Here is a 16,093-nt window from a genome sequence, read left to right as displayed (position 1 = left end):
ATCATTCAGTTGGAAGATGTCTCCAGTACTGCCCCGCGAGCGCGAGGTCTCTCTCCCGGTGCAGTGTCGCCTCTCTCGGCGTCTGTTCTGAGCAGCGAGCGGCAGAGAAGCAGCGCTTTCAGTTTGCCTTAAAGCAGCAGACTCCTCAATAAATAATTTACAAAACAGCGTTTACAAGCACTTATCGCTTACTGACTGTTTAGACTTTTAAATATGAACATAATTTGTCTGTTAATATGCGCAGTTTATTACTCAGACGCCATGATGTCTCTCGCTCGCAGCTCATTTTCTCATGGGCGGGCAAAGCAGAGAAAGGGGAGGTAACCTTTCCCCGTATGACGACATAAGGGGAAGATTCCAGATCGGGCCATCTGAGCTTTCATTTTTTTCAAAGGCGAAGCAGGATACCCAGGGCTCGGTTTACACCTATCGCCATTTCTAGCCACCGGGGGACCATAGGCAGGCTAGGGGAACTGATATTAATGTTAAAAAAACCTCATAAAGTGACATTTTCTTGCCATGGGACCTTTAATAATTCCACTTGGATTGCTAGATTATCTAATCAGGCAAGCATTTTAAAATGTGCCTCAAGGGTCCAAATACATTTTGGAGTTTGCATAAGAGTGTGTGCGTGCGCAGGCACATAAGACACACACCACTGTCACTGGTAGTTTGTAATTCCATTGTTCTTGTTATATTTGCCAATGTCTTTTTGCAGTATAAAACCAACAGCTGAGGTGATGCCACATTAAATATGTATGGCTTGGTTCAGTTCTCAGGGGATAGTCGAAGGCCTTTTCACAGCCTTTTGACACATTGCTCCTCTACATACCAGAAACACTTTTTTTTTCCCTTTAAAGATTATCAGACAGGACAGCAATTCATAAAACAATTTTATTATTGGGAAATTTTTTTGCCTTTGCAAACATGTTTATGGCAGTCTGTATAGTGATGGACAAAAGGCACATCTTCCCAATCTCTCACCTGTAACTGTTGAGACATGAAGATTTGTGTGGATTAAGATTGTTGCACTGCATTTTGGGACTTTTTGGTTTTGTTGACAGCTTACTCTAGTTTGTTAAACAGTTTGAGCAATTGGTGCCCTCCATCGACATCTAGTGGCTCACCACAGTCAATGCATTATCAGAGTTGCCATTAAAATGGAGAGAATGACAACAAATGAATCCAAATTAAAAAGAGCACTCTTAAAAAAAAACTAATCACCATTTATTCTTTTATTGATAACATTGACAAATACCCCAAGTATTTACATACTACATTGAACATTTTGCACATAAGAAAGTCGCTTGAATCATGTTGAGATCTAAAAATGCCATGTTTATTTCAAATCACAGTGTCACCTAGACATAAAAAAAAGTAACAACTGAAGGTGCAAATAAGAGCTTCCCCAGCTCAACATCTGATCACTTGCCTCTGGTTAAAGCTGAAAATGTTCCTAGACTCTCCACACATAAAATTATCAATGTAATCAGTCAAAATTACACAAATAATAATAACCACAATTCACAAACATCCTTTTAAAATTGCAGGAAGCTTATGGGGCCAAACCGAACCTTAAATATATCAACAAATTGTGTATTTTGAAAGCTGGGAGAGTAGGAAAAAAAAAAAGAAACTAAGAACTAAGTCAACAGCCGTACAGAAACACACCACCTTAAATAGTTTTAAAAGAGTATGTACTGCTACCACTTTGTTTTATTGTTGAACGTGGAAATATTTTGATTTTGCCAATGCAGTTTAATAGCAAGCTGTAACAGGACCACCAGCAAACCCAGCACTGAGAGAGTTTGGTTGTCAAAAGTCAGAGCTTGCATGCATTGGGCATCTCTACTGGTGATCAGTTTATAGCAGCCTTGACATCAAGACCTCGTAGACCCATACTTAACTGATACTAATTGGCAGCGAACAAATAACTTGCTGCCCAATTAGGAGAAACAAGTTCTTTAATCATCCTCATCATCTTCCTCTTCTTCGTCCTCCTCCTCATCGTCTTCATCATCATCGTCATCATCCTTCGGTTTGGATTTGGCAGATGATGCCCCTCCGCTTCCTTTTCCCTTTCCTCTGTAGTCTGCCATGTCCTGAGAAAACAAAACACGATGAACTTTACAATTACCAAACATTAAAATGTAATTTATTCCCGTGATGCCAAAGCAGAATTTACAGCAGCCATTACTCCAGTCTTCAGTGTCACAGGATCCTTCAGAAATCAATCTTTCATTCATAGTTTAACCACCATCCACACTGAAAAATGAACAGCATTTTGAGAGGTCATGCTCCACCTTCTGATACTTGTCCTTCAGTTTGTTGGCCTTGGACAGGAAGGGCTGCTTCTCAGAATCAGACAGATTGTTCCACATCTCTCCCAGCCTCTTGGCTACATCTCCAATGCCCAGACTGGGGTTCTGAGCCTTGATGTTGGGCCTTTGTTCTGCACAGAACAGGAAAAATCCAGACCTGGAATAAGAAAAAAGACAAACATTTAAGTAACTAAACTAGACAAGCCCATATTCCACCCAGAATCAATGAAAGAAGCTCTAGAAATAAGTCTTCTAAAAGGAAACACCACATACGCTGGCCGCCTTGGAGCATTAGGGTCCTTCTTCTGCTTCCGACCTTTCTTTCCTGGATTGAAGGTCATCATTTCCTGGTCATAACGGACCTTGTCCTGTTTGGCCATGTCGTCAAATTTAGTCTTCTCTTTTGGTGACATAGTCTGAAACAGATGACAGTTTCTTTAAGCGGCTTCCTGTAGCCTTTAGTCACTTTCATTTATTTATAAAACATTTTTGTAAGATATAGACATCTCCAGATAAGAACAACCTACTTTCCATCTCTCTGAGCACTTCTTGGAAAATTCTGAGAAGTTAACTGTGACACCAGGGTTCTTCTTGTTGTGCTCTTCACGGCACGTCTTCACAAAATAGGCATAGGCGGACATCTTGCCCTTGGGTTTCCCTGGTTCGCCCTTTGCCATTATTACGAAGCCACTTAACTATCACCACACCTAGAAATACACAGACAATTTAATAATCTAAAACAAATGTATATTACTGAGAGGACCCAAATGATTAAGTGCCACAGTTTCAATGCAAATAAACTGCATCTTTTCATACATGGCTCATTCCTAGAGACTCTCCAGCATTGGTTCCAGAAATAATTTTCATATTCGTTTTACTCAAGAGATTTTAAAGGAATCGTTAAAGAGGTGCAAGTTGTGATTCAAACCAACAAACTATGAGGTGAACTATAACATTACAACATTCTATGCTTCAATTTGATTTGAAAATCAGATAAAAAGACAAAAGTTAAAAGACTGTGCGCTTAACAGCTATATATCATTTATTGCACTAATAATTGTACTAAATGCAGTGGTGCATGGGAGTGGACAGGCACTAAAGAGGTTGGTGCAAACTGTTTCAATTCTTTGATTAGTGTAAATTTTTACAGAATCATGGGTAACGTAGTTTTCCACAAGGAATTCTGCTGTTAAACAATAAATAATAAAAAAAAATTATTCATTCAGGCTAATCGCTTCAACAGAAGCATATACCATCTATTACGAACCTCATAGCTCTTTAAAGTAGGTCTGTGTTTAAGTTATTTTAAAAAAAAGGTTAAATGGGACATTTACTTTGGGGACCCGTCTGTTTCAATATATAACGTCTGTTCTGCACATGGTCCGAAGTGCCTTCAAACACGACTTATATATATATTCCATGTTGTGGAGTGCAAACTGATGACAGAAACTAAACTTTATTTTAAACCGTAAAGCTGCAAATTAGTGATTATTTGCAAAATAAGACGCAATTTAATCGCGTGACTAGTTTAAAGGCCAGTAATGCGTGAAGAGAGGGACAGACTGGCCGCTTCTCTTCAATCAGACTCCATTCATTAAAATGGCCTCTATATCAGCGTCGAGGAACAATGACTTGCACATCGCCGTTTTCACAAACGACACTTCGAGGACACGCAGACTTCTAAAAGCTGCTAGATAAGCCATTTTAAAAGTCGTTTATTAAATGCAATGAGCTGCGAAGACAGCTTTTGCAAAGTTTTACCAGTTCCACACTTGACGCCAAGAAGCACAAACCCTACTATCGTGTAGGCTTGCGACATGAATATTAATTACGCACCGTGACGTTCACCCCGCGTAGCTAGCTGATTGGTTGCAATGTAGACGTATTTAAGTGGGCGTATTTAGTGAGCCAGCGAATCATACTATGGAGAAGGCGTTCGTTATGAAGAGTAAATTAAGTTACGCTGTAGTAATTTTACACGGCAACATCAGCGAATTCATTAATATTCATGAGCCAAACCTTCACCATAGTAGGATTCGCAAATTCGCGCCCGGCGCAAACCCGTTTATAACAAAGACCGAGGCAAACCAGCCATGACTGGCACTGGCTGTCAACAGCTTTAATGCTCTCCATAACCAGAAAACATACAACGACCTAAAACTATTACACGGAAAACTCACACGGTGCCGTTCAGCTCATTTAATTTAGCACCCCGTGATTTTTGAGGCAGATTTTTACATCGCCAGCCATTTTAAAAGCACGTTCGTCACTCAACTTCGGTTTAACAGACAAAAATGTAGCTTTTCTAGACTGTATACGAAAGCGGAATAGTTTAGAACTAACTGAATAAATACCACCGTTAAACATTTCACTGTATAAACGAGTTTTTAAAAGAGAAACACGGCTAGTTATATATAAAATAAGGTTTACGCACCAAATAAGGCTTTAAATAATTAAAATAAGATTTTAAAGACAATATTAGACCCCAGTGGAACTTCTAAAATGGAGTCTTTTATAGATACCTTCTGCAAATGTTTGTCCTGTCGTCTGTTCTCCTCAGTCACACTAACGGCCTCCTCGAGTCGCGCTTCCTCTCTATAGAAGACCACACAGCCTCGCGCTAGCTCACTACGAGACCTTCCTGATTGGTCAATCCCGGCACGCATTTAAAACAGCCTCCACTACTGTGGATTGGTTAAAACTCATACATATTCATAAGCTGCTTGCCGCCATTGGACAGAAGCATAAGCCACACCCATTATTCAAAAACAAGGCGGGAATTGCTGTCATAACAACAGAAGTTAAAAAGGTCTGTGAAAAACCACGTGTGAGAAACTGTACAATATTTAGGGCGTGAGAAAACTGAGTAGAGGAGTAGAAAATAAGGTGCCGTATGAAAACGAGGATGGCCTACAAAAATAGAAAGATGGTCATATAAAATATTGTGTTTAAAGGTTTGTCCACAGCGACATACATTAATACGCTTTTTGGTTTCAATATTACATTTAGCAGAGTAACAAGATTTATTTGTTTTATGAGTATTTGGATTAAATTACATGTACTCTGAACCCATGTTTTTTTATTTTTATTATTATGAACTATATTTTGTCTAATTAACAGCAAATTTGCAGATTTATTATGGATTACTAAAAGCAGCGGAAATAACACATAATATGTAAGATATATATATTTTATTCTTTATACAACAAAATGTAGTTTTAAACATTAAGATACAAAATTATTACAAATTTAAGCTTATAAGAAATTAGATAAATTAGATACTATAAAACACTTAAAAAAATGGGTATTACAAACACATTCAGAAAATAATATCTATACGCATTAGGCAACTTTTAGTAAACCTCATAATGTCATAGTAATATTGAAATGCATTTAAAATAATACTAAAATATAATAATAAAAGGTGGCGGTTTATGTACACAAATATGTCACTGACTACCACAGAGCAAAGCTATGCACAAATTTTATATTTCGCATGATTTTAAATTATTACATTGTAATTAGTGTTGAGGAGTAATTCTTGTATGCAATATAAGAGCAAGAACATTTTTGCCAAAGCCACTGGAATATTCAGGCATTTTCTGAAGAGGGACTGTTTAGTTCTGAATAACATTTGATTGTTGCTAACACGATTTGACCAAGATTTCTTGGAATAGGCCTTTCATTATACTCAGCTCTCGATCAAAACTCAGATGTTAAAATCAACCTCCAAAAGTGAAATTTTTAAAACATTGTTCCCAGTGATGTGTGATAGAAATCAAAATAGCTTTCACAAAGTTATGCACAGAAAACTCAGTAGTGCTATGTGATTCGGCGAGTGGTTTTATGGCCTTTAGGGGGCACCAATAAACACACAGTGGTTATTATTCCAAGGATTACACTAGGATCTTATCAAACATAGGTAAATGTTTTTATTATCTAACTGTGGCAACAGAGATCGGAACATATATAGTGATTTTTGACATAAGTATTTACCAAGTTAATAAGATATGCTCAGACAGTTGTCTGCATGGGCATGCCTTCATGCTCTGAGGAAGAGGAGAGAGAATGTGATGAAGCTGCATCTCGTTTTAACTCATCCACTCTCTTCTGCAACTCTGACTTCAGGACCAACAACTCCTTCTGACTCTGATGGAACCTGACAAACAGAGACGAGGAAAAACAGAGCCTTTAGTGTCACTGAATCTGAAGTAGGCCTATACACAACAACATTTTTAACTTTCGTCAAATTTACACAATTCCAAGATAAAATTAATAAAATTCATAAAAATAAAAAGTAAAGTTTACTAAATGAAAACATCAAATTAACATTTATATATAAATGTATACTAATTTTTAAATGCATCATTTAAACGCATTTTTCTTTTTCCAATTAAAATCATGTGATCTGAGCAACCAAGTGTAAAGAATTTAATGCATTGACAAACAGATCAAGATTAAATGGCCAATACAGTTTTTCATATACAATTAATACTATTTTAGAAAGTTATATTTAAATACAAATTATTGTACTAAATAAAAATTATTTATTTTTAAGTAATTTATAATTTATTTACTTTTTTTAAATTAATTCACATTCACAAGGCAGTGGAATGAAAAAAAAAAAACAGTACGTCTAGAGATTTTTAATTTATATTCTAAATATATTAATTTATATGTAATTTATAATATAAAATATATTATAAAATGGTGTTCAAAAGACATGGACCACAAAACTGTGGATTTCATCCCAATAAAAATGGAAAAACATACAACATTTTAGAATTTTTAGCGCAGCTTGAATAAATAATATATAACATTAATAAAAAAAAATAAAAAAAGTAAAATATTACCATTTATAGTAAGTAAAACCACATAAACCCTATAATGCATGTTTTCTAAAATAAATTGTTAAAAAGAAAAATTTGACCATATATTAAATAACATAACATTTAAAGTAAATGCAGGAAATCCTAAGATTTTATTTAATGCAACTTAAAATACAAATGAACTCAGAATCTTAATTGTTTTCCACTGTTATCAGAACTCCGCAACACACATTTTTCACCTATAACCACGTAAGCAAATGTGGAATAAGCAGCCATCAACCATCATCCTCTGCATCCCCTGCTCACCTGTGGCCTCATGCGAGGGTTCCAGCGCACATAATAACTGACCCAAAGCTCAAGATGTCTCAAACTGGCTACTGGATATAAAACATGGTGCTCGTAGTTCACATACAGCGGGTTGGTAAACTCCTCAAGCTGGCTGTTCACATATGACCACAGAGACACGGTCTTGCTGTACACCTCCTGCAAAAACTGAATGATGAATGAATGATGTTAGGGTAACTAAATCATGACAGAACGACTTTAAAACCAAGTAACAGTTGCATGCATCTGTAGGATGCTCAATTATGAAGTTCCTTACCAATAGCTTTAATGGTTTCTCCAGGAACACGCGGTGCCTCTTCCATCTGAGCCTGCTTATTTCCTTCTCTGAGTGCCTGTCACACAGTGAAAAAAACACATTTTGATTTGATTACATGCACATCATTTTCTGATTAAGGTCTATATTCTGGATACACATTTCCATGTTCCTATTGGAATATTCCGGTATCATTTAAGCATGGAGTTTGAGATATTCTGCATGGATATTCTGAATAAGGCATTTAAATGATACATAATTCTGATTAATACAAGCATATGCCAGCTGTCTAATCAGGATTTAAAGATCCCAGAATGTTGGCATTGTTTTTTTGCAGCTTACCTTCACAAGTGCCACTGATAGTAAACTATTCGGAAACCTCTAACAAAATACACATACCAAAAAATAAAAATAAAAAAGTATAAAACTCGATGTCAGAGAGACACTCTGTATGTGGTTTCCTTTGCTACCACTCCCAAACGTTAAGTTAAGCTCTCTCTCTGTTTGCCTAAAGCAAACAGTCAGTCCAACGTTTGAGGGTGTAAACTAAACACGGAAGGCAGGGCTGTAATTTAGTAAACAGAGAAAAAAAAAAAAAAAGATGGTATAATAAGCAAGCTGCTGATGATGCAATTTCAGCAAGAGCATAATATTTGAGATTCATATTTTTGTATTGGCTAGAATACACTGTGAACACCTCAACAACTACACTGCAGCATTCTGGAAACCATCTACTGTACACCACTCCAGCATCTTGATAGTAAATTTAACACAAGTAACTAGTAAAAATCTCATCTATACGCAGTATGATTACTCTTTTCAGATCCCATGAGCCACTAGTCAATGTTTGGCCACAAAATCTCATTTTCTGTCAGCACACTGTTGACAACACGTAGGGAGCTCAGCAGGAAGAGATGGGGGCTCATGGGTCTGCTCCACCCACAGTGACACAACTGTTTGGCAGCTTCATGGACACAGAGAATTCAGTCTTTCTCTTACAGTCCAGCTGCAAGACAACGACGGCACTGTAGAGTTCATCAGGCTTGACCTTCACCAACACAAAAGATCTATGGAGATCTGTTCAGCATTATGCCAATAAAACCCAGAAAAGATGGCACGGGGTGGTGATATTTCATAATGGAATATGAATCAAAACATCTGTATTTTCGTCCTCACACATTCGGTGATCTACTGCATCAATAATGTAGAATACAATAAGGCATACTGGAGATTCAAATACAAATCATGCTCTTTCGACTGTGTACAAACAAACATGTCCAAATATTACAATTAGTGCATTTACATGGACATGCTGGTAATTATCAAAAACGGTTCATTGTAATGACCAGGCAATACAAGTAATCCACATTTACATGGTTTTTCCAAATGTTTTTGATACAAAACAGACTGTTGTTTTGATAGATAAACAGACGAACAGATGAATTTAAAGGCAAAGATGAAACTCTCTGAAATTCAGTCTGTTAGTAAGTTAATTATCATGTCAAGTAGTTAACAGAGTCTCTCTCACACACTCACACACACACACACACACACACACACACAGAAAGAGACTTGCCGAAGAGGGGGCAGTCAGCTGAGGGTCACTGTCCAAGAGAAATCCTTTAACTTCCACATCACAGTCCTGCACCAAAGAAACATCACAACACCACAGAAAAATAAAAGAGGGACGAGGAAAGAAAAAGAAGAAAGAGCAGAAACATTACAGTGCATATAATCATACCAGAAAAATTGTGGAAGTGCAAATCACTTCAAGAAACTATAAGAACTTCAAGCATCCATGCAGATGTAATGAAGTCAAAAGGGGTCATATACATTTGATCACTTTCCCACTTTACCTACTTTCCCAGATCTTAGATGTTGGTCGAGGTTTAGAACTGCTTGGGGCTGTTTTGCTTGTAAACTGTGCATATTTCTCTCCTGATTCGACTTTTTTTTACTGGAGTAAACAATATTATGGAAAGAGGACTCATTCCTACAAACATGCAGCTTTTCACTTCACAGAACTTTAAATGATAGACTGGAGTCATGTGGATTACTTTTGAATTATTGCAATGTTTTTTTCAGCTGTTTGGACTCTCATTCTGACGGCACCCATTCACTGCAGAATATCTATTGGTCAGCAAGTGATGCAATGCTACATTTCTCCAAATCTGTTCTGATGAAGAAACAAACTCATCTACATCTCAGATGACCTAACGGTGAGTGCATTTTAAGCAAATTTTCATTTTTAAGTGAACTATTCCTTTAACACCACACTGGCCAGGAAAAATTTACCTTTTATGTTCCACTAAAGGGGTTTTGTAACAAAATGTTTAAATATTGTGAGAACTTTCTTTTCTATGTGAGCATAATGCGTCTGTGAAGACTTGTTTAAACTAAATTTCATCAGCAATGTTCTGATTCACTGTAGTTTCAAGACAAAACAGCAGTCTGCTGCCTCTTGCATAAGAGTATATAAACTAAAAGCACTGGGTGGAGATCTCTGGCAATATATTCATAAACAAACAAAACAAGACCTGTTTTGAGTTAGTGAGCAATTACCCGTTTGTTTGTTTTTTACATTGATGAAGATGTGCTTCAGTACACAGTCTTCTACTTCCACAAATAGCCAAACTGTGATGAAATATAAGTGAAAACATGAATAAATCAGGGTGCATAAGTGTCACGAATATCTACATAACAAACAAAAGCAAACATGCTTTTTGTAAAATAATGCAATCCAAACCATATGAGATCTGTGTTGTGCATCAATAGAAAAAGTGTTTTAAGCATATACACACCAGTACGCTCATACCTTGTACTCTCTGGAAATCATCTCTGAGCTGATGGGTCCAGAGATCTGACTTGACATTGTGGCTGCAATCAGTTGTTTGCACCATTCAACATGAGCCCCTGTGGGACTACAATGTAAAAGTGTTAGTGAGTTACATATATGTCTGGCAGTAAGATATTTGGAAGAACACGGTTTCTGTTTATGTTCAGCTGGCTCTTATTTATCCCAATAGGACCAGTACATCAACAACATTCATCATTCTGAACTATGCTGTTAGATAGTTATGTTGCATCTGTAGTTTAGATGGACTACATTTTTATACTTTATAAAACATCTTGAGCACTGGTTGAAAGTTATCGTAGCCTGTTTCCGTCATTAATAAAAAATGTAAAAAAGAAAAAGGTAATTGTGAATATTTATCATACAATTCAATTATTTTTTTTTTTTCAGAATTACAAGATAAAAATTGTGAGTTACAAAGTCAGAATTGCGGAATATAAACGTACAATTCTGACTTTTTTACTCGCAATTGCAAATTTATATTTTGCAATTCTGACTTTCAAAATTCAGATTTTTTCCCCCACACAATTCTGATGTTTATATCTCGCAATTCTTACTTCTTTTCACAACTGTGAGTTATAAAGTCTAATTTTGAGGAAAAAGACTGACTTTTTTTTATCTCAGAAGTGTTACTTTATAACACTTAACTGCGACTTTATATCTCGCAAACTTTATAGCTCGCAAATGCGAGTTTATATCATGCAGTTCTGAGAAAAAAAATCAGAAATGTTAATTTATATCATGCACTTCTGAGAAAAAAAAATCAGAAATGTGAATTTATATCATGCAGTTCTGAGAAAAAAATCAGAAATGTGAATTTATATCATGCAGTTCTGAGAAAAAAATCAGAAATGTGAATTTATATCATGCAGTTCTGAGAAAAAAAATCAGAAATGTGAATTTATATCATGCAGTTCTGAGAAAAAAAAATCAGAAATGTGAATTTATATCATGCAATTCTGAGAAAAAAAAATCAGAAATGTGAATTTATATCATGCAGTTCTGAGAAAAAAATCAGAAATGTGAATTTATATCATGCAGTTCTGAGAAAAAAAATCTTAAATATGAATTTATATCATGCAGTTCTGAGAAAAAAAATCTTAAATATGAATTTATATCATGCAGTTCTGAGAAAAAAAGGGTGAATTCCGATGTTCCGATGTCAAAAATACTGTTTATTTGAGTGCACCTTTAATAAAGAATATCATCCAATAATTTATTATGAAGGTTATAGTGATCAGTATAGCTCAGGTTGATTAAATGCTTTCTTATTTGCATGTCTGGTTTAATGTGACATCTCATTCAAACAAAGTTAGCCCAAGTATTTTGTTTGCATCGAGTCACTCAGTAACTAGAAGGCAGTAAAACACTCTTTATGACACTCTAGCTCTACAACGCGACAAAACGCATTTAATCCACTTGCAGATGGGGTGTCAGTCATACACCATAAAATGGGTGTTATTGGCACTGACCTGTCTGGAGTTTCAGAGTTTGACTGTGCTGAGGTCGGTCGCTTATCCATTCTCTACTGTAGGCTTACAGAAACACCCAACGCTCATCGTGTCTGGATCTGCAAAAGCTTTCCTCTGAAACTTTGCGACTCACAGAGGCTCGAAATCAGGAGGAATCCTACTACGTCAAAGGAAATCGCTCATGAATACTAATTAGGTTTGTGCTGCACAACCTACCAATGGCGATGGTTTGCTCATGAATATTAATTACGCTGCGCCCATAGTTTCCAATGGCAAATACTACGTCAGCGCTAATAAATATCCACAAACTACGTTACCCAAAATGCAACACCGTGTCAATGCGGATTAAAATAATATAATAATAATATGTATAAAAAAAAAAAAAAAGATTTTGAGGAAAAAAGAGAACATGTCAATATCATTAATTGTGTGTGTGCCCTGTTACCCATTATAAATAAACACTATATATATATATATATATATATATATATATATGCATGTGCCGGTATCAAATCTTCATTCTGTGATCATTGATGAAGCTTTTATCACAGTATACGTTATCATCATGATATTGAAATAAGTTGCAAAAAGTGTTGTCATAATAGGTTTAATAACTTTTTTATTAATAATGACGAAAATAACTGAACATTTAAATACAACAAAGTAATACACAAAAAATCATATTGCCTTAAGTAAACAAATGCTTCAAACAGATTACAGAAGAAAATTATAAGAAACAATAGGTAACACTTTACAATACGAGCTCATTAGGCCTAGTTAATGCACTAACATTAACAATAAGCAATAGCTACATGTGTTAAAAAATACAAATATTAGTTAATATTAGCTCATGTCCATTAAATAAAACACTGACACAGCTTACAGCAGTGTTGTGCATGTTAGCCAGTTGATGGGAAAAGTGTTCTTAAAATGCATTAAAAAAAATCTGAATAAATTTGTAATAAATGATTATTCCGGTATTTTTAAGTGCCCACAATAACAATATCATGCATGTTCATTATCGTGATATTTTGTATTACCGAATACCAGCACATATATATATATATATATTAGTGCTGTCAAATGATTAATTGCATCCACAATAAAAGCTTTTGTTTACATACTATATACATGTGTGCTGTGTATATTTATTATGTATATATATATATATATATACACATACATGCATGTATATATTTAAGAAAAATAGGTTATTTTTTATAAGTAATTATATTTATTTATAGTATAAATTATATGAATATAAATATAGGTAAATACATGGAAATATTTTCAATATATATACTGTATGTGTCTGTATATTTGCATAATAAATACACACAGAACACACATATATTATGCAAACAAAAACTTTTATTTTGTATGCGATTAATTGTTTGACAGCACTAAAAAAAAAAAAAAAAAAATATATATATATATATATATATATATATATATATATATATATATATATATATATATATATATATATAACAAACGCATAGGTAGGCACATGTCAGCGTCTCAGACACAAATACCCGACTGGATACTTTGTTTCACTGTTATGGTTGAGTAGGAGCAGAGGGCAGGAGATGAACTGGGATTTGTACCGTCCACACATCTTTATGGCCCCTGGAATACATTGGTTCATTGAGCCACCGGGGGTTTGAGAGTCTTGTAAGGTATTTCGTTTGGAGTTCAGTCAAGCAAGCTGCTGTTTCCAGCTCTCTCATCTCTTCACTGGGAATATCCTCAGGACAACACCACGTCTCCCCAACATCCACAAGACCTGAACATATGGTAAATAAACAAACACACTTCAGTAGCACATAAAACATACACAAATAATAACGTCAGAAAGCGGAAGAAAAGCTTGACGAGGAGATAAACATACAGTTTGAACATCATGTTGCAGTATCTATCTCAGGGATGGGCAACTTCGGTCCTGGAGGGCCGGTGTCCTGCAGAGTTTAGCTCCAACCCTAATCAAACACACCTGCCTGTAACTTTCTAGTGATTTTGAAGACATTGATTAGCTTCTTCAGGTGTGTTTGATTAGGGTTGGAGTTAAACTCTGCAGGACACCGGCCCTCCAGGACCGAAATTGCCCATCCCTGATCTGTCTATAACGGTGATATGATTTTTAAACATATTTCGATATACGTTAGGCCTACATTATCATTGTTTCCCCTGCATTGATTTATTTGTGGCACCCGGCCAGGCAGCCATAACTTTGTTGAATAAACATGAGCAGATCGAAGCGGGTGTTTAACATGAATCCATCTTTGAAGGGAACCGACTGTCTTCAGAAATGTTAAAGATATTATAATTGTTTAGGTGAGTCAGAGAGACTTGTTTATTTGACCGTGATTTCTCATTTCTTGTTTGTATGAAGGTTAAATACAAATAAGGTGAACATTAATTTATTTGTAGGCCTACTATTTTATTTCTAAAATATTATATAGCCTAGTTTTAAAGGAGGAGGTTTCATATAGGCTACTTGACAAAGTCATTTTTTCAGAAGTTGGTTGATACAGACATCCATTCATTGTGGGTGTTCTTAACAGTTTTTCTGAGGCACTTTTTAAAAAATATATATTGTTCGTATCGATATCGGCATTATATCGGACCGAAATTAAGAGATATATTGTGATATAAATTTGTGCCGTATCGTGCAGCCTATCTAGCTATCTATCCATATATATATATATATATATATATTAGTGCTGTCAAACGATTAATCGCATCCAAAATAAAAGTTTTTGTTTGCATAATATGTGTGTGTTCGGTGTATATATATATATATATATATATATATATATATATATATATATATATATATATATATATATATTAGGGCTGGGTATTGTGACCAATTCTGCGATTCGATTCTTATTTTTATGGTTTCGATTCGATATCATGTCAATATTTCGATTCGATGTCAATATTTCATTTAAAATGTTAGTTTTGCAGACATGGGATCCATATTTTGATATAAATGCTGGTAACTGAAACTCTCCTACTTAAGTTTATTACTGAAATACACATCTACATTAATAATAGGGTGCACACAGTTGTTTTTTTTAGTGGAGCAATTCGAAAGATGGTGACACCTTCAGGACGAGAGGTGAATATTCATATCCTCTTACGTGAAGCACGAGCATTAAGAATCGATTCGGGATATCGTTGCGTTAAACTGAAGATCGATTAAAATCGGAGAATCGATATTTTTTACCCAGCCCTAATATATATATATATATATATATATATATACACACACACACACACACTTTGAAAATATTTACATGCATGCCTGTATTTATATTCATATAATTTAATATATAATATATATATTTTTTTAAATGTATACATGCATGTTTATGTATTTATTTATACATAATAAATATACACCGTACACATACATATCTTATGTAAACAAAAAACTTTTATTTTGGATACGATTACTCGCTTGACAGCACTACATGCTCATCAAACCAGTGTACATTTCACCTGCTATAACACCACGCCCGAACCTTTCTCCAGACTCCAGCAGTTCCTCGGTTTGCACGGCAGTCATTCCCAGTCTCTCGGTGAGGATGAGTCTCCAGTCCTCTCCTCCCCAGTCCTTCTGAGCGATGTGAACCGCTAGCGTGCAGTTCCTCAGCTCTGACAGCAGGGGGCGCCAGCGGCTCTCTATCGCTTTCACACCATTCAACACAAGAGTAGCGTACGGCTGGCGAAATGACAAGCAAGCCACCTCTAGACTCATACCGAGCAAATACTATTCACCTCTTCAGCTACAGAAAGATAGAATAACACGTTTTGAAAGGGGTACGTTGCAAATACAGCGCATTCACATCAGATGCTAAGTACTTTATCAGTTAGGCTAACACTTCTGTAGCTTCTTTCCGCTAACGTCTAAACGCGTCGTGTGGAATTATCGGGTAAAGCGCTTCCTGTTTTTAAAACGTCTCTCCAAACAAGACAAGGCACTGTTCAAAAAATGAAGAACTGACGAAAGA

The 16,093-nt window shown here is 35.6% G+C and overlaps 2 protein-coding genes across 2 annotated transcripts; both read right to left on the bottom strand.

Moving 5' to 3' along the window:
• Positions 1 to 876: 876 nt before the first annotated feature.
• Positions 877 to 5,009, bottom strand: LOC306862531 (high mobility group protein B3-like). The gene is made up of 5 exons (XM_079405377.1): positions 4,844 to 5,009; positions 2,849 to 3,028; positions 2,595 to 2,737; positions 2,304 to 2,478; positions 877 to 2,102 (listed from the first exon to the last, which is right to left on the bottom strand). Exons 2-5 carry the CDS (start codon positions 2,996 to 2,998, stop codon positions 1,965 to 1,967), a joined length of 606 nt encoding a protein of 201 aa, XP_079261503.1. The 5' UTR covers positions 2,999 to 3,028; positions 4,844 to 5,009; the 3' UTR covers positions 877 to 1,964.
• Positions 5,010 to 13,570: 8,561 nt separating this feature from the next.
• Positions 13,571 to 15,981, bottom strand: LOC306862106 (protein EOLA1-like). The gene is made up of 2 exons (XM_079404742.1): positions 15,582 to 15,981; positions 13,571 to 13,860 (listed from the first exon to the last, which is right to left on the bottom strand). Exons 1-2 carry the CDS (start codon positions 15,838 to 15,840, stop codon positions 13,634 to 13,636), a joined length of 486 nt encoding a protein of 161 aa, XP_079260868.1. The 5' UTR covers positions 15,841 to 15,981; the 3' UTR covers positions 13,571 to 13,633.
• Positions 15,982 to 16,093: the final 112 nt, after the last annotated feature.

This window comes from Barbus barbus, assembly GCF_936440315.1.
Source record: "Barbus barbus genome assembly, chromosome: 43".
Taxonomy (NCBI): Eukaryota; Metazoa; Chordata; class Actinopteri; order Cypriniformes; family Cyprinidae; genus Barbus; species Barbus barbus.
This window is presented reverse-complemented; position numbering and strand designations above follow the sequence as displayed.

What these genes read in the sequence shown, in the direction of transcription:
- LOC306862531 (XM_079405377.1), bottom strand. Translation starts at nt 2,998, where the DNA reads ATGGCAAAGGGCGAACCAGGGAAACCCAAGGGCAAGATGTCCGCCTAT. An exon ending in AGTGCTCAGAGAGATGGAAA is followed by an intron (nt 2,738 to 2,848) that starts GTAGGTTGTTCT and finishes CATCTGTTTCAG; the next exon opens with ACTATGTCACCAAAAGAGAA. An exon ending in AATGCTCCAAGGCGGCCAGC is followed by an intron (nt 2,479 to 2,594) that starts GTATGTGGTGTT and finishes TTCTTATTCCAG; the next exon opens with GTCTGGATTTTTCCTGTTCT.
- LOC306862106 (XM_079404742.1), bottom strand. Translation starts at nt 15,840, where the DNA reads ATGAGTCTAGAGGTGGCTTGCTTGTCATTTCGCCAGCCGTACGCTACT. An exon ending in CGGGCGTGGTGTTATAGCAG is followed by an intron (nt 13,861 to 15,581) that starts GTGAAATGTACA and finishes CCATATGTTCAG; the next exon opens with GTCTTGTGGATGTTGGGGAG.